The sequence below is a fragment of the Fistularia commersonii genome, chromosome 20, assembly GCF_037954325.1.
Source record: "Fistularia commersonii isolate RoL2024-O1a breed Wild chromosome 20, RoL_Fcom_v1.0, whole genome shotgun sequence".
In the NCBI taxonomy this organism is placed as follows: domain Eukaryota; kingdom Metazoa; phylum Chordata; class Actinopteri; order Syngnathiformes; family Fistulariidae; genus Fistularia; species Fistularia commersonii.
This window is the reverse complement of record NC_141303.1, coordinates 9444923-9469874: the sequence shown is the minus strand read 5'-3', so window position 1 is coordinate 9469874 and position 24952 is coordinate 9444923. Positions and strand designations below refer to the sequence as shown.

Sequence of the window (24952 nt, the reverse complement as noted above, 5' to 3'; positions counted from 1 at the left end):
CAAATGTTTTGTTCATGATATCGAGGTGATATTTTATTGGCTCCCTTCAGAATCTGCAATGCAGTAGGTTATATAATTGTACAGTCGACACGCACTGAACTTGATGATGTAATATTAAATTCATGTTGACTGCAAGGCCTTCAAAAATAAACATGGTGGCCAAAACTTCACTCTCTTTTCTGAGGTATTCAGTATTTTTTTCCAGCCTTAATAATGCACACACAAAATAACTGCAGATAATATATATCAAACCACAGTAACTTTACCATCTGCAGTTTAATACATTTGTAGAACAAGAAATAGAGATATGTTTGTCACAATATCAAATATCTATCAAGGAAATATTTGAAATAAAACCATTTTTTATAAGAAATGTAGATTGCAGTTTTGTTTTTTTGATTTTTGAGATATTGATTTCAAAAGTAGCCATTAATGTACACTGTAAAATAAGTAGCCCAGACAGTCACTGGTGACTAACCTGTGCCAGTTTAAATAGGTTTTGAGACATTACCAAGATAGGTTGTAATTTATTGCAGTTTTAAGTCATTTTAATTAAGAATTAAGAATGTGTCTCCACTCCCACCACTGGAAAGAATCCAGCACATAAAAAACACACCTCAATCTTTTTTTTACCGAAGTGGGAACAACATGTTTTACAAGAAAACACACATCTACAGTATTTATTTTTGCATGGCTTGGAAAACAGTGTGACAGTCCAATATTAAATCAGATTTGAATGGAGCATTTAACAATGACTTGCATACACAACTGCTTTAAATCTGATTTTAAATTGGGGATTCACTTTTATCTTTTTTGACTGTGACCTATTAGCATCATCTCGCTTGTTAGCAGACAGATCCATGTCCCTTGACCCAGTCACCTTCTAATTGAAAGGAATTAAAATAATATTTGGTGACAACAGACTGTTGAGATTTCCGGCATTTCAACCATAAAAATGCATGAACAATTGAATTAAACATTCTTACCATATCATGATCCTGAAGGTCAACATACCTCTGACTCTAATGGCCCCACACTGGTCTTACTTGTGTCTGACTTTTCCGCAGGTGGCTAAAAGGGCAGCAGGAGGACAAGCAGGACACGGATGTGCACTACCACTCCCTGACTGGCGAGGGGAACTTTAACTGGCGTTTTGTCTTCCCCTTCGATTATCTAATGGCTGAGGAGAAGATTGTGATCTCTAAAAAGGAATCCATGTTCTCTTGGGATGAGACCGAATACAAAATCCCCCCTCGTCTCACGCTGCAGGTGTGGGACGCCGACCATTTCTCGGCTGACGACTTCCTGGGTAAGGTCTCATATGAGCAGTCTTCAAATGTTTTGGTTGATTTTTCCATTAAAATGTACGCAGTGGAACTGACAGAAAAGAATATGTGACATCATTTTTGACTTTTTCTGACCGCTCCCAGGTGCGATAGAGCTGGATCTGAACCGGTTCCCACGTGGTGCAAAGACGGCGAAGCAGTGCTCCCTGGATATGATTCGAAATGAGCAGGAGTTGCCCACCATCTCCATCTTCAAACAAAAAAGAGTAAAGGGATGGTGGCCATTTGTAGCCCGTGATGAGAACGATGAAATGGAGCTCACGGTAAGAGATATATCAAAGACTGAAAACTGCAGAATAATAGCATTCCCCTGCGGTTTGATGTTCAAAGATAGTTGAAGACTTTTGAGAGATTTTACTCCATAAAGAAACTATTAACAGTTATATAATTTTTTTACAACCAAAATGACTATGTGAATTACAAAAACTTGTCACCTCTCAGGGTTTCAATATTGCATGATATCTATGAAGCTCAAAATGTTATGAACCTCACAGGGTAAGGTCGAAGCTGAGCTCCATCTGGTGATAGCTGAGGAGGCGGAGAAAAGTCCTGTAGGACTTGGGCGCAATGAGCCTGACCCACTGGAGAAACCAAAGTAAGATACTGTGCTTCTTAAGAAAACTTTCATCCGTAATTTTAAAACTTAAATAGTCTCAAGCAGGACTCAAACTGTTACTTTTCACAATGTTAAAAAAACTGAAGTGAAAGGGAGAAGAACAGTGCAGGGAAATGAAGGGCTGTGCCATACATCTTCTCTTAAAAAGATGTTCTGAAAGAACAAAACCTGCGTGAAAAAATATTAATAGAGGATTACATATAACCTTATATAGATGTAAATTGGTCTATTTCTGACCCTGTTACTGCTTCCCTCTCTATCAAAGGGTCACTCTTCACACTTCACACCATACCATTTCTTCAACGTTCTCCCCTCTGCTCCCCCCTACCCTTCGTCCTTTTCTTCTTTTTGAATGTGACTCCTTACACTTCTCTCTGTTTTTATTTCCATTTGCATCCTCCCTTTCCCCCTCCCTTTCCCCCCCCACTGTCCCTCCTTCCTCAAAGTCGTCCGGATACCAGTCTTATGTGGTTTCTAGGCCCTCTGAAGTCCATTCGTTATTTCATCTGGCACAACTACCGCTGGCTGATCCTCAAGGCCCTGGGGCTGATACTGCTGCTGCTCATGCTGGGCCTCTTCCTCTACTCTATCCCTGGCTACCTGGTTAAGAAGATGCTGGGGGCCTGATGTTGGTAGCCTTCCACCCCCGATACCTTCCACCCCTAACCCCCTGACTCCACTGCATTTGTTTCTCAGTTGAACTTCCTTCCTGAGCATCTCTGTCCTAACTGTAGTAGCGTCTCTTCAGTAAAATCCAATTTCTGCTTCCTGTCTTTCCTTCCTCCTCTCATCAGTTGTATTCATTCTTGAGTATTCTCTAGTGCCACTCCATCTACTTAAGTATTTGTCTGTAAAAAAAAAAAAAAACAATAATAATTTTTTTTTAATCTCTGTATTTATTTATTTATTTGCCACTATGTACACATATTGTATATTATATATATGTATGCAGTTGTTTGTGTCAGAAGTGCCAAAGAGGTTAGAGGAATATTTTGATATACTAAAAATATACCTGAAAATATGTGATTGAGCCACAAAATAAATGCTTACATCATCACATTGCAAGGCTTTAAAAAATACATTATCATGAAAGAAAAGCTGTTGACAATGCTCAGAACTATTGATCAGGGATATGGAATGCACTATTAATAAGCATTATTAATATATTTTGAATATTTGATCCGGAAATCAAAATTAAATATGTTTCCTTTTTTAAACAAATATAAGAAAATGCAGAATAATACAAATTTAGGTGGCACATCTCTGGTAAACTTACTTTGAGGTTTTTATCGAAATAAAGATCTATTGTAGTATAACATTACACTGAAGATTGTTGATTAAGGATGTTAGTGGTCATGTTAGCTCATACAATAAGAATCAGGTTTCCCATTTCCCATTTTGTCTATTTTGATTAAAAAAGATGTAAAACTAAGATACGAACTACCCCAAAACACTTTCAGTGTTTGAGGCAGTCAGCCAGTCATTCATCCACCTATCCACCACATTCGATATGTATGATTATCATTGTAACATCTGCAGTTCAAATATTTAGTGTGAGAGTTATGAGTTTTGATTATGCAGTAGTAAGAATGAGCTTAATGAAAATACACATGTGTATCAATGACAATCTACTAATGCCAAGTTTTTTCTCTTATTTTACTCCTCCTTCTTAACCCCTCCTTACCATTCATAAACTCCACCTCATGTCCTGTTCACCAAATTCTTCATTTTCCATTGTGAAAACACATCCCACCCAGTCGCCCAGACACCACCTTCCTATGGTTTCTGAGCCCACTGAAAGCCATCCGCTACCTGGTGTGCAATCGCTACAAGTGGCTAATCATCAAGATCGTGCTCGCCCTGCTGCTCCTCATCATGCTGGGGCTCTTCCTCTACAGCATGCCAGGCTACCTTGTCAAGAAACTGCTGGGGGCTTAAGAGGTGGCTGGGGGGATAGGGAAGAGGGTGGCCAGCTGAGCAGAAGGAAGAATGGATGATTTAAAAGAGAGAGCTGTTGGTGGTTTAAACAGAACAAAGTTGGGCTCAGTCTCACCCACAGGTAAGCTGTGGGATGGGAAGGAAGTTTGAATTTCTCCTTGGTTATTCATTCTGATTTTGAACAGCTTGCCACCTTCAACCTTAGCTTTAAGACTGTTCCTCCTCAGTTTGTGTGACAGTAACCTCTATCAAAACACAACGAAGCTTCCACTCAATACAAGTCTAAAAAGCAATCTATAAGAAACCCCTGATCTGACCTTAACCAAGCAATGATGTTTGACAATGAATGTCTGTTTGTTCATAGAGCTTTTAGATAATTTCTCTCATCAAGGGATCTTTACGTGTGTGTGGTGACGGTCAGATGTACACATTTCAAATTCTGCGATTAATGTCTGTGGCTGTTTTGGGTTAATAGTGCTAATTAAGACATTTTAATCTAGCATTAATGTTGCAGTCTTTGCACAACTCATGAAAAAGAAGAAATATAAATATATATTTTCTGAATACAATTAAATCAGACCTAGAACAAGATGACATGAAAATTATTTAAATAATAAAAGAATTTAATAAGCTACGTTTAACTTTTCACATTAAAAGTAAACCGAACCAGAGTTGGTTTCATTAACATTTTATCAACAGCTATCAGCGGCTGGATAAATGTTTTTGTATTAGCAATATGTTAACTGGGTAAGCACGGGTCAGAGGTAGCTCACAACCCCATAGTACTCACATTTTTGTGTCATTGTGCAAGTACTCTGCATCTCGCTGTGTGGCGTCACACACTGACTGATATAGTTTTCAATTTAAAGATAAGTTTAGGTGTCTCTGAAACATCTTAGGAGTTGAAAAAAATCAATATGCATGCATCTTTTTTGTGATAACTGACCAGAATGGTCATTAGTGCTAGCATGACTTTCTTTCCAGTTCCACAAGTACAAATTTGCCAACCTTGTAATCTTTGGTAATCTGGAGTGAACTTGAGTGGGGAGGCAAATAGATCATATAGAAAATAGAAAATCTAATTCAGAGGCTTTGTTTTTCTAGTGTTCACCCACTTTTCAAACTTGCCTGTGCCTGACCCATCATTTGTACTGAAGTTTGCGTGTTTCTTATTGTTTACTCCTACCTTGCTTGTTTTTATGATAATTATATGCATTGCTATATCTCCATGGGCCTCTTGCTCAAGGTTGTTTATGCTGTTGATACCCGATGCGTGCGTGAGTGTGTGTGTGTGTGTGTGTGTGTGTGTGTGTGTGTGTGTGTGTGTGTGTGTGTGTGTGTGTGTGTGTGTGTGTGTGCGCGGTCGTCCCAGTGACAGCATGTTGTGGCTGCTGAAAACCAGTGCATATCAGTGTGTATCCTGGCCTAGAGGAACTATAAGCTGCAGTTTGCCGTTCCCAGGGCTTCCATGCTGGTTGTGCTTTTCATCATTCTGTTTATCATCTCCCTGCCCTCACAGAGAAGCCACAAGCTCTTTATCTTGGCTTTGCAGAAATACTTTCACTGCAGTATTTACATAGAATACTGTATTCTTCACATTTTTAAGAAAAACTATGAATCTAAGCTGTAATGATGATGTTGTTCTCCTTTTTTTCTTCTGACAGTGTAATAATAAACACTTAAATGACAAAATTATGTCATACATTTATTTCAACAACAACCGAATTGCCAAATAACTACCGCTTCCCGTTTAAGTATGCATGCATGAACATTCATCTAAATATGTTAGTCATCCACTTAACCTAATGATTTCTAATTTGTCAACATTTTCTACAATATTCAGGTTGATAGTTTTGTCAATTTCAAAAATCAAATAGACCATCAAGTTCAACAAAATGTTACAATACTTGAATGAGCATCCTAAAACTCACTCTGAAGACTGCTCTGGAGCAGCATCCGTAGCTCTGTGTTCTGTTTCTTCAGACTCTGTGTCTCTGGGATCAAATCGGAGATATCCGTCAGGACAGCACTGGAGACAGGAAAAAAAAAATTGAGATAGTGTGTGTGTGTGTGTGTGTGTGTGTGTGTGTGTGTGTGTGTGTGTGTGTGTGTGTGTGTGTGTGTGTGTGTGTGTGTGTGTGTGTGTGTGTGCTCCAGTACTCACTGGTACTTTTTTAATGTGTACTCAGCTGCATTCCAAAGTTTGATTTTTTCCTCAGAGATTATGTTGCTAACACCGTCCCAATAGGCTTCATCCTTTCCAATCCAGTAGCTGGGCACTTTGGACGAGGTCCTCCTTCAAAAGTAACACAAGTAGGTTAGCAAGTTACTGAATTTAACATATAAATCTAAATTCCAAACAAATCAAAAGTCCAGATAACAAACACACTATTGAATTTTATTACCACTGGAATATGCACCTTTTTCTGACTATCTGGATTAGTGAAGAGTCTTCATATATATAAAGGAAAATGAAATCCTCCACTCCGAAGAAATAACAGCAATATTTCACAACAGATGGGTCCATCCCTGACCTAATGAGCTGTGCAGATCGAATCAGAGCTTACATTAAAAAAGCTGCGGTATCAGCAAGTTTATACACTGAGAAGAGAGAGGTGGAGAAAAGCTTTGTTCAGATGGGCCTCTATGTGAACGAGGCCTTTTAAAGTTCCTCCCTTTGATAAGGATAATTGCTCTTGTGGTAAAAAATAAAAAAAGGCCTCCCTCCGTCCTAGTTTCATTTTTAGACTCCAACAATGACCCATTCCACGAAACCGACAGTGGAGTGCAGGGAACCGTGTGAAGGGTAAGAATGGGGCTATTACTATTATATACTGGAAGAAGTATGGACTGACTCTCCATCACACCAGTACAAATCACTCAGGGAGGCAATTTGTTGATTTGGTGACTGGCTATGAGAAGTTATATTTTGTTTTATAATATTTTTGGATGCCTCTAATTTAGAATTGAATAAATCATCTGAGATAGATAGATAGATAGATAGACAGACAGACAGACAGACAGACAGACAGACAGACAGACAGACAGACAGACAGACAGACAGACAGACAGACAGACAGGCAGGCAGGCAGGCAGGCAGGCAGGCAGGCAGGCAGGCAGGCAGATAGATAGATAGATAGATAGATAGATAGATAGATAGATAGATAGATAGATAGATAGATAGATAGATAGATAGATGTTTTCTTTCTTTCTTTCACTCACAATTCAGATAAGAAAAAGTTGGTAAGAAGATGTGTAAAGATATACTTATCCGTGGACTTGAAATACAGTGTTAGCAAGATCTTTAATATCACTATAGATGGTATCAATAGATGCACTGATAAACACACAGATAAAACGAGAGGCAGTGTTAACTTGTTCAACGATGAAGAATCCTCATGGCTTGTAATTTTCAAACTTTGTTTGGATTTTTTTTTAATTCTATTTAACTTATCTTCAAAAGCAGTTTCTGTTTTTCACATGTATAGCGTTCAGATCTGTTTCAAGAACGTCAAGAGCAGCAAAGGAAATACTGGCATGCACACAGAGAATTAACCATGACCTGATGAGAAACTCCACAGACATGTTGCTGGACAATTTAGGATGACCACCCTTTGACTTGCAAGGAAAGTGGAAACAAGAATTAACCATGATCTGGATGACTGAGAACATCCACAGACACACAGAGATTCTGCTCAAGACAAATGCTCATAAAACGTGGTGTGTAAAATAAGGAACAGAAATAACCTGCGTTGTTTGTGATGCTTCAGGAAGCTCTTGAGAGCAGGCAGGACATAGTTTGGACAGATGAGTTCAGAGGTGAGATTACTTCCTGAATGGGTCCCTCCTGCCTCTCCCTCCTCAGCAGATTCATTCAGCATAGCAAAAATACCCTGAGTGAATTGAAACACCGGTAGGCAATGGTTGTCAAAAAAACAATTGTAAATCACACAAACATGTTTTTTGGATCCAAATATAAATTTTAATTAGAATCTCATCTTCTGCCTTCCTCGATGTCTTCCCCTCTTTACCTCTGTGTGCTCTGCCTGCCGTTGTTTAAACTTGAATAAGAATCCTGCAAATTTTGGCAAATCCTCTTCATCCATGCCAAAAGTCTGGAAGACAACAAAATGACCCCCTATATGTATTAACTTAAAAAAACAGTATTTATTAAAAAAAAAATTGGATTGAAGATTTTTTAAATAATATCCTATATTATGTTGGTGTATAACACTACATAGATGTGAACTCACATGGAGGAGAGATGCAAGCCTCACAACTGTCTGCTCTTCTTTGTCCATATTTGCTAGCAGTGTCTCTTCATCTTCCATCAGGAAGCCCTGAGATGAGAGGGACGGACACGAGATGAAAACTAATGTCCCATAAATGCAAGTGCTGAATTGATGACTCCATAGCGCAGAAGCATTTTAGCAAAGGAAAGCATCATTGCACTGTTTAAACTAATCTACGCTGTCTTACTTTGGCTCATTTATATAATGTTTTCACACCCAGCCTGAAAAATCAGTCATCTGTTAAAAAATATCTCCCCTAATAACAACAGCATATTCATGCAAATTCCAGGCCATTGAAGTGCAGCAAACATGAATCTAATGCAACAACAGAATTAAATAAGCTGCAAAGATTAGTTAGAAAAAAAATATGTTCAATGACTGTGGTCAACATTTTGGGAGATTTGATGTTTTTCATTGAAACTTGCATCAGACAATCCATACAATGTGTTCATTTGTTTGTCCTGTAAAAATTATATCAAAGGATGAAACCATGACTAGGGTCAAGGGGATATGTTTTTCCCAAAGGTTACCAGAAAACCATATAAATCTGAAGATTTTTTCAGTCAAAAAGAAGAATCAAAATTTCTGCAGTCATACTTCTGTATTATACTAAGATAATTCTCTCTTTTTAATTTTAGCATAAAGCTACCGATGGTTGCTTGAAATGCGGTGTAATGCAGTGAAAATAAACACATACTTTGACTTGCTTACCAACTCATCACACAGCACCTCCATAAGTTTCAGTGTCTCAGCTGAAAGCTTCTTATCCTCCTCCAAAGACCTGTCATTCTGCACCTCTGCTTCCCTTATGGAGGTCTCTATGTCTGAGTACCCAGTATTACTTGGCACCCAGGACCCTGGTGAGGCATCTATCACTCCCTGGCTGCGCTGTAAAGCTTGTGCATGTGGAGTCATCCGGGATAGCCCCTGGCAGATGCCACCGCTGGCCTCTGTCTGGGTCTCCACTGGATCAGAGAGCTTCATAAAAGCCGTAGGTGGTCTCTTCCAGGGTAAACCCAGATGATGCTTGCAGATCAGGGAGTCAATGAGCAAAGCCCTCTCCACTAACTGCTCCACGTCTGACTCAATCATTTGCCACATCCCTTCAACTTTCTTAGCATCAGCAATGGCAAAATGCCTGTAGGCAATAAAAAAGATTCAGGAGTGAAAAGAAAGGAGGTCAGATATTGTTTGAACTCCCAAAGTAATGAACCGCACGACAAGCCCACATTACATTATTCATGTATATCAGCAAGAGCTCTCTGCAGCTCTCTGCATCTGCATCTGCATTCATTTCAAGCGGAACCGTTACACAGATCAAATTGACTCATCCATCTGATATATTGATACCAGTAACTTCCTACTCACCCAAATATAGGAGCCGCACTGTAACAGAGAAATAAACTTTCCAAGTCTCACTCATGGGGAAAGTATAATGTCAAATATTCAACATCTTCTTCTCACTTTACTGATAACCCCTTAACTTTGGGGAGCCACCACCTCGCTAGACCGGCAAACTTTTCAAATATACAGCAGCTCTTACACCATTTTGACACACCACAAATGTGTATTTTCAAAATGAGCATCTATGTTTGGAATTTTGTTTTTTGTTTTTTTTTTCTCAGATATCACCAGCTCTTGTAACTCATCTTACATGAAGTCATGAATTGCAGGGTCTGGTTTTTATCCTTTTTTATTATGTCATCATGTGAATCTAATGAGTTACTACACACTGAGAAAAGTGGCATCAGTTTCTAGGTAACAGAAAGACGAAGATGGTCCAAGATATTGTATATGTAGGTAATTCTATGTGTATAGACGTATTTACACCTGTATTCTAAAAACACACCTGAAGGTCGAGAGGTATGACACAGGACTACAAATTTTACTCTCTGGTTGCTTGAATATTAGCAAGTTGAGTTGTATAAAAACAACTGTCCTTTTTAAAAGGCATTAAACTTCACATCAAATTAAACACAATACAGAATATTATTGCTGTGCCATGTAAAAACAGCAGAGTTCATCATTCCCCTATTTATAACCTCTCTGTGCAATACACCAGTTATGGGAGTTTATTTCTATATTTGGTCAGCTTTAGCTTAGAAAACAGTCCATGTAGTCCTGTATCCACAGTAGGTATTACTTGCTATGTCTAAAGTTGCAGTCAATTTATTTGCGTCATTTTGTTTTTGCCTCAGTCTGACGTTGTAATAAATATATTAAAAAAATTGAACAACCTGTGATTCAAAACAAATGTAATCATTACAATTGTGTGAATAAAGCAGAGAATCAAAGATTACAACCAACCTAATTTTTTTCTCTACACATTCATGCTGCTGGATGCTGCGTTTGTAATCCTCAATCAGGCGTGAATTGCTCTTCTTAAACTGTTTTTTCTGGCTGACGGACCTTGTCATGAGGTTTTTCATTTCTGTCTGCAAACTGAAACATAAACACACAGCATCAAAAACAGAAAGCGAAGAGATGATAATACTAAAAATTGTCTGTCTGCCCTTGTGTGTGTGTGTGTGTGTGTTTACCTAATAATTCTGCTCTTCATGTGAGCCAGATTGTGGATTTCACCTTCATCCTTGTGCCTTATTTGATTTATATTCATGATTATGCTGTTAGCCAATATAGTTTGATATTCCTTCTCCAAATCCTGTGCAGGAAAGAAGAGGGCTCTGGGTCTTAATTCACAATCAGGCAGTAAAAATGACATTATTATTTAATTGCTCCTAAGGTCCCACATTTTAAATAGATATGTTTAATACCTGAAACTTTGAATCATGCTCTTTCTTCACCGTGCTGCACTGATCACCAGGGTCCATCATCAGATGGTGAAGTTTTGCTTCATACTCCTCCACAGTCTGCCTCCTCTGCATCAGCTTCACTTGCTACAAGAAGATTTCATTTAAAATATAAATTATGTGTTAGATAAAAAGCATTTGTTTTTGTTTTTAATACGACCACCCAACTTGTTTCTCCCAAAGTTCCTTCATACACCCATCCCATTCTGCCTGGTCTTTTGTGAGTAGGATGTCACGTTCCTGACTGTAAACACTCTGTAAACAACAGGAGACAATCCGTTCAATAGTACTGAACACAAAGTGATGTCCCATGAATTTCTGATTACAACTGATTATTTTACTACTATTGATAGTCTGGGTGCCATCAGCAAAAGCACAGTGTGTGTACAATGTACCTCAATATGAGCAAATTCCTCCCTGTAGGCTTCTGTCAAGGTTTTGATCTGCTCTTCCATTCTTTCCATCATCAAATCCAGCTCCTCTGCCTGCTTCCTCAAGTCCTTAACATAGCGATCGTCTGCGCTCTTCAACTCCTGTTCCCAAAACACTTGATCCAATTAACGGACAAACAAATCTTGTCTACGATCAAAGTTATCTAAAAATGAGTTACCTGTTGCAGGTCCTTAATGAGCTTTTTCTTGTCCTCTATGAGTTCCTCACACAGTTGTTGCTGGTTGATCAGGGCTTGCTGTAACTCCTCAGTGATCTGCTTTTGCTTAGCCAAAGACCATCCCTCAGTTATCTCTTCAAATTTTTCCTGGCTGGACATGACATCATTCGCCAGACGCTCCGATCTGGACCAAGAGGAAGAACCAGGGCAGCAAACGCACAACAAGAAGTAACAAATCTGAATTTGGCATAAAAACATCAAGACTACGATGGGAAGTTGTCTACCTTGTCTTACGAGCCTTCTCCAGCTCTGTCCTTCGTATTATTTCTTTAGCTTCTGCTGCGGTTTGAACGTCTGTCACTCGTGTCAGCAAATCTCTCTGTAGGCTGATGATCCTCTGAGGAGGAATCATCTAACATAGAGGGGATTAGATTCAATTGTAATTAATAACTGTTATTTGAAAGTGTGGTAATTCTTTGCCATTTTAAGATTGAAATACAACCTTTAACAGAGCCCTGTTGTTGTTTTTCAGATGTTATAAACAGGACCCATCCACTGTGTAGTAAAAGCTTCAGTAATAGTGCTTGAACTACATGTAGATTGAAGATGTATAAGCTGTCACATACACCATTTCAATGGCATGATATTCATATTCACTTATCAGTGACATAAATATTGCAGTATTTTATTGTATTTATATCTCTTAAAGGATCACTGACTAATTGTTGTTTCATAAGTATGTCGTTACTCCATTTGACTTGCTATCACTTCTCTTGAAGTCGAAAATATCAAACAAAAACAGCAAAATGAGGACAAAAACAAAAAAATAAAAATAAAAACAAATAGAGCATATCAGACCATCCTCATCATGAAATCAAAGTTCTGAGAATTGTCTTAATTATTTAAGGATCTTGGATGATTCAGTTACAAACTAAAATGTCCAGCCATGCATTTGGAAACATACATATGATCAACATTGCTTGGAAACCTGCATATGATCAACACAAATTTGCACAAACCTTGTAATTTTCCTCCCTGTCTTGAGGCTTTCTTCCCCCACAGGGTTCTTCCTTGTTATTTGTCGCACTGGTTTCTCCTCTCATTTCCTGGATATGAACCCTAAAGAGGTTTGAAAATTCGACAGAAGTAAGCAAATAGCTTTAAAGATGAAGCAGAACTTTGCAGGGTTTGTCTTTACACAGATCAAATCATGACTAAATACTATTTATTATAATCATCGTCTGAAATGTTCATATTTCCTTGAAGTTATATCAACGTGGGCATGAAAGTTACCCCTCTTGAACCTCCTTTTTCATGGACGATTTCATGGACTCCTTTTGGGATTCCGCCATGTCCTCCATGCATGCAATATTCTGTATAAAACGTGAAATAAAGCCTTAAAATTTAGCGCTCTTGCGTCGCCGCAGTGTGTTCAGGTTGCCATGGTGACACAGCCTTCCAGCCGTAGTGAGTGCTGCTTTCATGAACTCCGTTCAAGACTGGAATTTCCAAACTGGTTGATGCTTTCCAATGTGCACTAAAATATTGTACAATATTATTGACACATCTATATATATTAGATTTAATATCAAAATAATAGAATCAGACATTTAGTTTCCAATGCATTCGATCAATGTATGTACTGATTCGATTCCTACAAGGGGACCTTTCTCAGTGGAGTTTGCATGTGCATATTTTCCCCAAGTCTGCGTGTGTTTCCTCTGGATTCTACGGTTTCCACCCAAAGTCCAAAAACATGCAGCATGCATGCATGCTTTGGAAAAAGTTGGAAAAATTGCCCCGAATGAATGAGTGAGTGAATGGTTGTGTGTCTGTATATGTAGCTCTGCGATTTACTGGAGACCAGTCCAGGTAACTGAAAAAGTAATATAACATCTATATTTTTATACCATATCTTATGGCCCAAATTGTTTTATATTGACTACCATTTGAAGGTATTGTCACACGGTGTCATAAAATAAAGTGCACGTTTGACAAACATGTTTCTGTGCTGCCATCTAGAGGTGATATTGTGTTCTTAGCGTCTTCATGCAGCCGTTTGGGGGGACATTGTACATTATTTTAAATAGTTGCATTGTTTTCAAATTAAGTTGACAGGTTGGTGTTGCTCAATGTCTCACAAAGCTTTCAAGGTATTTACTGGATGTCTACCAGTAACAAACAAGTCTGCAAATCTGAAAACTGTAGAACATGCACACGACAGATCATATTCCCACCCAAAAGACAAAATGTTGATCTATGAAAGTAACACCAGTGGGAACAAATACAGCCAGCAGACTTAAATACAAGTAATTACAGGTAAGTAAGTAATATCCTCTGGTGACCATTCCAGAGTAGGTGTATTTGAAGAATAGTTATATGCCATTTCACTTGCATTTTTTTTTTTCTTGACATTTGAAAGCCAACCTTTGTCTAACTAGCGGGAACAGTTATGCCTTTTTAGGCCATGGAGCATCAGAGGAGCTGTCTGTAGGGGACGCTATTGCCTCAAAATTAAAACATTTAGTAAAGTCATCTCGAACACATGCTTACTTAGCAACCGATCAGAGCAGCGCACTCCGCTGAGTTGCTCAATCGCAAACAAACAATATATGTCTTTTAAAGATGATGGCAAGCTGGGCACCCCGGCTAACCCACACAAACGTGGGTCAGATGTTTCTGCCCTAAAGGGGTGACCCCCCGGGCCTCTCTGCCTGTTGCCAACCCTCACCGCAGCCCCTTGCCCCCTGAGGCACCGTGCAGCTCCCAGCTTCAAGTGGCCTCCCGCTTGCCTCCCTCACTGCTGAGCTATTAGAGATGTAAGTCAGCCAGCAAAGGTTTCTGACATCTGATCCAGCATCTGTGATGTCACCAACAGCTGGCCTGTCATAAGACCTTTGTGAAAAGGGGGAAATGAGGGACAAATGAGGGAAGGACCTTATTTTCAACAGACCATTATCTGGAATGCCAAGTGCTTTTGCATCGAGCTGCTGAGATTACAAACTGAATGACTGCCATTAGAGAGTGATTCTATAATCTATCATAATACCATAAGCTAAGGATTGACAGACTTTGACCCCACTCGCAGGTGTATAATAAGCCCCTTTCACTGCGTATATAACTCAGCAAAAGAGTTGTGCGCGTGTGTGTGTGTGTTTCTGCTAAATCCCACTCCCAGGGACATATGTTTGCTCCTTGTTCAACAAAGCATCATATTCATTGCTTAGGCAATGAGAGGTACATAATCAAAACCTGACCTTCAGCCAGTTAACTAACTGACAGATTACACTGTTATTGGCAGTTGCGGGGGTTGCGTAACAACTTAAACCCTAACTAACAGTTTCTTAATATTGGCATAACGAAGGAGGCATTTACTTCCTTATACTATGGGATGTACTGAGGTAAGCAGAGGTCGATTGTCAGGAGAATTCAAAGGCACCGAAGCTAGGGAAGCTGTGACCTTGTCAAGAAACGGCAAAGTAGTCATTTAAGATAAGATAAAATAATTCATTATTAGTCCCACAGTGAGGGGAATAATACGAATTAGATGTAATAATGAAACTAGAAGGTCAGATTTAGAGACAGCATGAAAAGGAGGCACATGCTCTTTTATCAGATATAAAAGGTAGTGGTTTTGTCTCAAAGTAATTTGTGCAATGAGAGGCATGGTTTTCCCATCTGGTACATTACAAACATGCATTGAGCTTTTCCAGACAAAATCCTGTTGCTTTAAAATGTTTGCTGCAGCATTTAAATGGTCGTTAAAGCCCACCCACAGTCAAAAATGTGCAGTTGAGTGTCAAAGCATCACTGTGTAAAATATGTATGTTGTGGTTGACACAACATTTGTCATTGAGACTGTACATATTCTTTATGCCTGCTGAAAGTCTGATTTCAAATTGTGGGACTATGACTTGAATTTGTGATATCACAAATATTTGGATGCAAATCCTGCTCATACACAGAGGGAACAGCGCCTTGTATTCGGCAATTAAATTGAGGATATAACATATATTTGTATATAATTTTAGTATGGGTAATATAGCTGATGGTCTTTTTTCTCACAAACCATTTAATATATTGTATTTGTACATAGAGGGTATGTTAAAGAGAGAATGAATAACGAGAAAATGAGTTTGCTAGATGAAATTAATGGCATGGATAAATTGATCTCAAAGCCTATGCTGTAGAGGCCATTTGCCAATCTGCTACAGAATCACCCTCCTCATTTACTCATCTCCCTCTTTATTCAACAAGGTCTGAGAAAACATTCCCGTTACTTTGCCAATGAAAAACAATCCTCTTCAGCTCCGGCTGCCCATACACACCACGTTACCAGCAGCCAAGCAGATCAATAATGCCATTAAAGTTAAGTAAAAAGGCAGAAAATACGGCTATAGCAAATAAGAATATGGACAAATGATATTGAACAGATAATTGAAAACTGTATTTAAAACAGTATTTCGTTGTCCAATTTTATCATGTCAACTGGATTTAGTTTCTCTCCTTGAAGATGTTTAACTCCAATCCAAGATGCTTTTTCAGTTCAGAGAAGTTTTTAGTACTATTTCAATATACATTAAAAAAAAGGAAGGTTGTGAAATGCAGTATGTGATGCACTTCTACTAAGCCTTTGAGAATTGCTGTTCAGGTTCCTATGAGTTTTGACATTTTAAATTATCATCTCATTGTAAAAGAGATTTTCATCGTTTCAGTTAAGCTCAGAGAAAATCCTGGGCACCTTTTGTTCATTTTAATCCAGCGAAAACTACAGCAAGCAGTCAGGATCAGGTTACAATATCATATTAATTTCATTCACATAGTCTGTCATTCTCACCGCAGAATTATTTGCAGTCTTTTTTTATGAAAGGTCTTTGTGAGTGGATTATGGGTACGATAATTATGCATGACATTAGGCCGCGATTACTGCTGGATTTTATTTTTTGCTGCACCACAGTGACTAAACTGAAACAGTCAATCAGCTGCATGTTAATGTGATCCATCATTCTTTAAATTGGCTTTGACAAGGAATCCTGTCAACATTTGTTTGGATTTTCATTGCCATTATAATAGCCTTATGATGACATAAATGACATGTCAATTAAAAAATATGATATTTGTGGTGAATGTAATGAATTAAGTCACAATGTTAATGACAGTCTTTATTACAGCACTTGGCTGTTTACATTGTGCGAACATTTTTATATCCACTTCACATTCATTTTTGTAAACTGATCCAAGGTGTTTGGCTATTGAACAGAAAATTAGTCTACAACTCAAAACTGACTAACAATTGACAGCGTTAAATAGATTTAAAAGCTAGGAGGAAGGTAAATATGTATTGACTGAATTTCAAAATGAATTCTTTTGTTTGTCGTGCGTCCTTTTTATCTCCGTGTGCTTTAGTAGAAGTAAAATAGGCATGGACAATTGTAAAATACATAGTGTTTTAACTCCATTTTTTGGTAAAACCAACATCAGGTGCCCTTTTTGAAAATATATGTTGCACAATGGATATTTGTGTGAAGATTAAGGGAATAAGATTTTACAGAAAAATATCCAATTAGAATATCTGAAACTCTGGCATTGCACATCGGCTACGTTGTTTTACATCGCTACTTACATTTTTTTCCTATATAATTTCTTCGTCATGACAAATCAAGTCTTCACTCACGATAAGTCGTTTCATCCACTCGTCCGCTTGCATCGGTTCGGGAGTCGCGGCGCCCCCTGGTGGCCGTAAGCAGAAATTCATACTGTCTGAAAAAGTTGTTAAACCTTGAACATCGAGTGAAAAATGTCCCGATAATCATCACAGCTAGGCTGTAAATGTGTTATAACAAAAACATTTTAAAAAAATAATTGTATGATTTGAAATTTCAGACATGTTGGAGGGACTGATTTTGCAATATTGCCTTTAGCTTGGCACTTGTTTCATTCAACACCTAATTACTTTTTTTAACTATAATCCCTCTGTGGGTTTCTGTGCCAAACAATCTTTAAAGATCAAAGTTCAAATTTATGTTTTAAAACCGGGTAAAGGGATTGAGTTTCAATTTCAGTGACACTTATCAGTCTGATTATTATTATTATTATTAGTATTAGTATTAGTATTAGTATTACCCACCCATCTGATTGGACAGCTAGTTCTCCACAGGTCACGTGGCGGCTCGGTGGAGTACCTTGACTTTCAGCCCGGCTTAAAGGCCCCGGTGTGCCTCGGGAGCGCGGCGGGGCTTAGTAGGAATAAGAGCTGTCATTCTTGAGCCTCGGGGCCGCGGCGTGCACGGGCAAGCCGACAACTTACCAGCGCGGAATCGCCGCTGACAAAAGCCCGTGTTTGCAGCCGCCGCCGGATCATATGACTCGGCATATCTGTAATGCTCTTAAACCCGCTGATGGCCAGCGGTGGCTGCACTCCGTAAGACCAAAAAGCCAAAAGGAGTTTAACGGATGTGTTGCTGCGATTATTCGGCCAAGTATCTTTATCCCCATCTTTAGATTAGCTGCTAATGACGGAGGAAAAGCCTCGCTGCAAGAAACTCAAGGCCACGTAACTGGAAAACAAGGGCCATTCCTGTGTGGAGGACTGAGCAGAAGTCCAACTACAGGGGGTCATGAATGTTGATGGACTGCAGTCTCTGCCACTTGCTCTTGGAATGGAAGACAGCTTTTATTCATAAATAGGGGATGGGGGTGCATTCATGACTGTTAAGAGTACAAATTCAACGCATGCTTTCAAAAGCGCATGCACAGAGTGACATTGTGATGTCCAAAGGGTGACCGCACATGAAAGGCCCTCCTCAGCTCACATGTAATACAATGATTTGTTCATTTACCTTTCACAAGGAGAGAAACACAAATTTCATCCAATGGCAGGTGGGGTTGGCCTCTTCCCCTGACACTGTGCTGCATATGCAGCAAAAATAAGGAATTACACTTAAGTAGTCAGACATCTTGAATACATACACACATTTAATCATTTGTTCTCATCAGCATGTTCAAAACATGTTATTCAATTAAAAAATCACAAAAAAACCCCACTAAAACGAAAGGACATACAATACAAAGAGCTAAATCAGCTTTCAGCGACAAATCGAAGTGAAGACATAACACAGGAAAAAAAAAAACAAGATTTACAAATGATGAGAACTTGAAAAAATCCCTAAAGGAATTGATGAAACTCACTTTATTATTACTTGTATTTCTTAATACATCCAGACATATAGTAAAACCGTAAATCAAGATGTTGGGTTAGTTTAAACAGCAAGTCAAAATGTGCAGCGATACAAATGTTTTTGGTACTTGAAAATTTCGTAGAGCACACGAATTTGATATGCAAGTAATCGTTGAGGTGCAGGGATTTGAAATTAAGCCTTGCGTTACCTCAGCCGTTATGCGTTTCTAAATGGCACAAACATCCATCCGTCACTTGTACCTCACAGGAGACTTGGATGTCATGAGTCAGGAAACCCTTGACAAATTAAGTTAAAGATCAGTGCAAAAGTACAACGCAACACATTAAAAAGCTTCATGGACCACAAAAAAAAAGACATGAAAAAAGGTAACACCTTGGGAGTGCTCTTACAACTTGCATGTGTATTGTCCGTATATACCACCCCTCCACATTTGTGCACCCCTTCTTACAGCAGATACGAGTCGCCACTAATGGACATCAAGTGCTTCTTTTTTGCAGCTTTCTTCTGGACATACATTAGAGACAGAAAACCCATTTCTCGACCGACAAATGGGGCTCGTTCACTCATTAGCTCACTTGGGCATGCTCACATTGCATTTAAGCCACTTTTTAGTGACAGCTGTGAGTCTCAACCTGCAGTGTCCACCAAACTACCTGATGCTTGTTAAAGTACTAAAAGGAAGGAAGATCTTTCTGAGGACTCTAAATGTGGCACAAAGCAACAAGAGGTGTCAATTAGGAATTATGATGTCAGAAACATAGACCCATACACACAAGCAGCTTAAGTTAAAATTCTGACTATTCAAAGCAGTGTGTAGACATTGATTTCTCATAAGCTCTGAAAATTCAGACATTTAAATGTAAACTTTTGGTGATACCGTGTGAAAGCAAATCTTTAAATATATGCCAGATCGCAATATGTGCTATAAAAAAATCCCTGTGCATTTAATGTTCAGTTTCATTTATTCAGATGCTTGAAGTTCACTGAGTGATAGTTTCAAAGGCTCCGGTTGACCATAAAGAACATTGCTGAAGACTAGTCTTCACAGGGACGACTCAAACTTCCGGCATGAAATGGCTAGAAGACACTTTCTCTCTCAGTTGTTTTTTTTTTCCAAGAGATACGGCGCCATCACTGTCCTTCAGCTCAGTTCAAGTTCAAGAGAGTTTGTCCTGAATGTTCATCAGACTGCTGTAAGACTTTGCTCTCTTGGCTGTAATGACAGAATTCTGGATTACGGTTTGTCATCTGCAGAAATCAAAGCTTGAGCATTACCTTATGTTTTTTGACCAAAATTGCACTGCCAGATTATGAGAAATCTTTCACATTTATGCTCTATTTAAAGCTTCTCAGAGTGAAGCTGAATTTAACTGACATCTGAAACAAATAGTTGACATCTGTCAGCAGGATTCTAAATCAAACGGTCAAAAATAGAACAAATGACATTGACCTGACATCCAACATGGAAACAAATGCTCTATCTATATCTAAACAATGTTGGTGTTCAGCTGGGTCTCTACAGGGAACGAACAGAGGGCAGCTCGATCAAATTGTTCACAGCATTCTAAAAATTGTGATCCGTTAAATAGTCATTTCTCCCAAATCTGTGCCATATTTGGGAATAACAGTCCAAAACATTAGTTTACAAAAAAAAGAGGCCATATCTATGGATTTATGTGCTTATGAAATTGCTTATTTTTAATCATTTTAATGTCAAATAATAAATTCTGAATTTTAAAAACTAAAGTCGAATTTACACAATAATGCAAGTCTTCCCTATTGTGCTCATACATCAGTGACAGGAAACAGTTATCCTACATTTCAGTCTTCTGATGGCCCGCCTTATTCTTAAAAGGCATCTCTCGCCTTGTCTGTGATTCAGAAGTTTCCAATAGGCATCTCCACTATGCTTTTGGAACAACTTTGTCACTACCAAATCCCAATATCACAATCAAAACTTCCATCCATACAACCTCAAACCTCTCAAAACCCTGTCACAAAATCTCTGGGTGTGACAATGGGTGAATTAAGCTGGTTACTCACGGTGTATGAGCTTGCGTTTCTTTTGTTCAGAGTGAAGGAAGCTGCTCAAGTAGAAGATGATGGGCAGAAAGAGCATGAAGCTGGACACTGCGATGACAGGCACCGTCTCCTCCCGGGAGGAGGAACAATTGAAATGATTACTCCAGAGTCTGCGGGTGATGTTCATCTATAATATGACAAGAATATCAAATGCAACTTAAACTTCAACTACAGGAAAATATTATTATCAAGTTGACTCAGCTAAGGATTCTGTTACTTCCTCTGTTCAAGTGTCTTTTGGAAAACGGCTTAATGGAAAAGAGAAGATCCAGGAGCTAAAGCCATAACAAAAAACTTGCTTTATTTTTTTCTTAAATGCAAGTTTGTCAACCCTTTGACTCTAATCCTATCTATACATTTAAACCCTTGCGAGACACGAAAGGCCGAGGTTATTTATTGAACCCAACAACGATTCAAATACAACAAATAACAAAATGGATTCATTACATCTATCGACCATATTTCTATGCATTTTTGCATAATGATCTGGTTTAAAGTTACTTCTAGCATTTTTTTTTGTTTGATTTTGCAGTCAGCACTAGAAAAATTAAATAAACCTTGGCCACATTGCGAAGAATTGTCTTTCATACAATCTCAACACCATGTTGACTCTCTAGAAGTTGGTGGAAAGTCTGCTTAAGCTCCTCCAAGGAAAGGATAGATTATGGTTATAAAAGCCCTCAGATCTTGCTCACATCTCTGAAAACCTATTGACATGCTCCTGCCATACATACCGCATCCTCTATGTCAATACACAGGTCCTTCTTTTCTTCCATGCTACTGTACATCTCGTTGAGGACTTTGTATTTGTCCTTACAGTTTTTGCACAGCTCTGTATGGTTGCCCTGAGGATACAAATGATGAGAAGGAAAACTGAAATTATCTGAATAAACACTCCTGAAGACCGGTCGTCATCATTATACAGTTTAGGTCGTACATTTTCATAATTCTCAAAGCAGGTACGAGTTTGGTTCAGAGAGGACATGAAGCGGAGAGTCTCATTGGTCAGGCTGTTGAATCCTTTGGTGATACAATCTGCACATTAGAGAATAACAATTAGCAAATTGGTAATCAATATACGTGGACAAACCGGAGCAAAGAAGCATTTTGTGAGGTAGTAATAGAATTTTTTTGCTATTCTTTCCAATATGTGTAATATTAGTTCATCTGATTTGACAGATGACATCAGTAAGGTATGATGCTGAACAAATGTTTAGTTAAACAATTTGAACTCAAAAGTTGGATCATTTTTCGAATGGAACGGCTAGAAATAAGTTGAAAACTGATCAATGAATTGAAAATGACTAGAACGAGGAAAGACCAAAGAATATATATCCATATTTATTCTCCTTCACAAAAACTCATTAAAAGGTTGACCCTTACAATCAATTGTCAATTAATTGTCAATTAATCTGGTCAATACCTTCAGCAATGGGCACATTTAAGAGCTGACACTATAGAGTTACTCAAACTACAAATGAATAGAAAAATAACCCTAAACCATAAAACAGTTTGTATTTACAGGCTTTACAATATTTAAGGTGTGTGGCTGAATATGCATAAAAGCAGAATCAGTGAACATTCAATAAAAATAATGAAGATAGAAGTCTAATGTTTAAACCCCATGTTTAACAGCTTATGGCATGTTTTTGACATAAAGGCCACTATTGCAATTTAGACCTTGAAGGCAAGGGTGACGACATTAAATTTAAAACATGGTAATGTAACATATTAAGTTCACGGGTCAATTTAAGCGACTTCAATAAGCTTGTTGTGGAGATTTTAACTGAAAATGCTCGACAAAAAAATTATCAGCACAATCTGATTGACATGCTAAGATTTTAGACAGCTTGAGCCAAACACAGCTTATTCAAATTATTTATTTATTTGCAGTGCAGTCTGAAGAAACCCTTACAAAATCTAGATTGTCGTGAGTGTGTGGTTATTGCAAAAAGGGTCTGCTGCTGGCAGGGGACTTACTTATACAGTCTGATTTTTTCCACAGATCCTTCATGTTGTTGAACAGCACATAAACCAACATGAGGCGGTCACTGCGCAGGAGGCTATCCCTGCAGCTGTCATTGCCTGGACCCGTCTGAAAACAAAAACATGTGAGCTCCATCACCTAATATATACCTAATATACAGATATTATAGAAGGCTTCTCCCTGGCAATCAGAAACGTAGTGTCGAGTTTGCCAGGTTCTTAAGTTGGTATGAAGACCAAATGTTACCTCCAGGGCCTATAATGACAAATCAATAGAGTTCCTCAAAACTGCAACAGTGTCACAACACCGAACTCGTGACCCACGAAAAGACAGCGCATTTGCGTTCACAGGCCCTGTCGTCTCTGTGAACGCGGACATTTAACCAAGCAAATACGGCATTTAAGGGGTCGCACACTTTTACCTCGTCCGATGAAATGTTATGGTAGGATGCCAGGAAGCTACCATAGCTGGCGAAACAGTTCTGGCACACTTTGACGGGTCGAGCGGCGAGGACCAGGCACTTGACATAGGCGACGTACCGCTGTCCAAAGGTGTGGAGCAGCTCGATGCAGTATTCATTGATGTCCAGGTCGTCCGAGAATAAGGACAACTGACTGAGGGAGAGGAAAGACGGAAGAGCCAGCTCGGAGACAGGCGGCTTCGAAGTAGAACTCGAAATCGCAGTTCGTTGCGGGTGCTCTTCGCTATCAGAAATGGCGACCTCGGCTCGGTTGCATAGTACAAAAGCATAAATATGAACAATTAAGACGAGTAACGGCGTCCTGTTATGAAAAGGATGCATGCCTAAAAGTTACAGGCGTCTGTTACTATCACAGAAATTATGTTAGTTCACGCCATACAGTCGAAGAGAACCCATGACTTCCTGTTTTTCCCCCCTGACGTTATCGTGTGACTTTCCAAAGTCTCGCGATATCATGTTCCTATTTGTCATTGGCGCTGGTGATTTCTCTTCAACCTGTTGCCTTTGTCTTTCAGTTCAACACAGCAACCCCTTCCAAGTTCTAGTTTCAGAAGATGTTTGAATATACTCTCGCAGTCTTCTTACTTTTACATCATTCCTCAATGAAAACGGTCAAGTCAGTTCTTCTCTCAAAAGTCAACCGGTACTTTTACCTAAATATGAAAAGCCCTTTTATTCCTAAGCATAATGAAAAATTGTGAGTGACAATACTGCATGTGTTTGAGTTTACTTGAAAACTCTCGGCAATTCTTATCATGTAAAACCTGATATTTATTATTTAAACCTGTAATTATTAGTCATTTGCACCAGAAGTTTTCTTTCAGTGCCAAATAACATGGACCCAGGGGTCCTATGGAGAGAAATATTAAAGATCTTGCTGACACTGTATTTCAAGTCCACAGTTAAGTATATCTTTACACATCTTCTTACCAACTTTTTCTTATCTGAATTGCGAGTGAAAGAAAGAAAGAAAACATCTATCTATCTATCTATCTATCTATCTATCTATCTATCTATCTATCTATCTATCTATCTATCTATCTATCTATCTATCTATCTATCTATCTATCTATCTATCTATCTATCTATCTATCTCTGTCATGCAGGAAGTCTGGTTTTCCGACCCATTGGTTAATCACACGTACAGATTTGCCTTTGTTTAGGCGTGTGCCTGCTTGTGTGCGCCATGCACGTTGGACAGGAATGACCGCACCTCATGGTCTCCATGCGATTTGCGGGTTCATCACACCATGCAATTTCAAAATGTGCGCTCGACTCGGAGCAAGTAATCATGGAGTCAAAGTAAACGATTTGGGCTACAATCCTGATTGTGATAATTGTCAAAACCCCCTCGAATCATGCAACCGCAGTCAATGGCCGTTAATGTGAAATTAGTGGCTTTTGATAACTTGCAGGCCATATCAATTCACCAGTCATCAGAGCCTAATGAAAATAAGGGGGGTAGGATGCACGCTGCATTATCAACCTACTCTAACGCCCGCGCACAACTCAAGTGGTAAATATGGATTCTGGCCTGTGATGCTCCTCTAAGTGCACATGACACCCGCAGCTCATTACATCTTCTTCTGCC

General features: G+C 38.8%; 3 protein-coding genes across 4 annotated transcripts in view; 1 reads left to right on the top strand and 2 right to left on the bottom strand.

The window, feature by feature from the left end:
* otofa (otoferlin a) overlaps positions 1–5579 on the top strand; it is a 74320-nt gene extending 68741 nt beyond the window's left edge. For both annotated transcript variants that reach the window (XM_086167520.1, XM_086167518.1), the window contains 4 exons: positions 1068–1309; positions 1431–1609; positions 1841–1941; positions 3720–5579. In XM_086167520.1, coding sequence (XP_086023646.1) covers positions 1068–1309; positions 1431–1609; positions 1841–1941; positions 3720–3900 — 703 coding nt within the window. In that variant the 3' untranslated portion in view covers positions 3901–5579. The remainder of the gene's footprint in view (positions 1–1067; positions 1310–1430; positions 1610–1840; positions 1942–3719) is intronic.
* A 13-nt stretch (positions 5580–5592) lies between these two features.
* drc1 (dynein regulatory complex subunit 1 homolog (Chlamydomonas)) lies at positions 5593–12990 on the bottom strand. Its single transcript, XM_086167516.1, has 15 exons — positions 12906–12990; positions 12632–12731; positions 11897–12024; positions 11613–11796; positions 11398–11535; positions 11171–11257; positions 10967–11089; positions 10733–10854; positions 10500–10634; positions 8904–9330; positions 8154–8240; positions 7932–8015; positions 7648–7793; positions 6065–6196; positions 5593–5929 (listed from the first exon to the last, which is right to left on the bottom strand). The coding sequence occupies exons 1-15, from the start codon at positions 12971–12973 to the stop codon at positions 5821–5823; spliced, it is 2070 nt and encodes a 689-aa protein (XP_086023642.1). The 5' UTR covers positions 12974–12990; the 3' UTR covers positions 5593–5820.
* Positions 12991–18266: 5276 nt separating this feature from the next.
* ostm1 (osteoclastogenesis associated transmembrane protein 1) lies at positions 18267–23782 on the bottom strand. The gene is made up of 6 exons (XM_086167517.1): positions 23302–23782; positions 22874–22988; positions 21831–21928; positions 21628–21738; positions 20855–21020; positions 18267–20024 (listed from the first exon to the last, which is right to left on the bottom strand). Exons 1-6 carry the CDS (start codon positions 23680–23682, stop codon positions 19969–19971), a joined length of 927 nt encoding a protein of 308 aa, XP_086023643.1. The 5' UTR covers positions 23683–23782; the 3' UTR covers positions 18267–19968.
* Positions 23783–24952: the final 1170 nt, after the last annotated feature.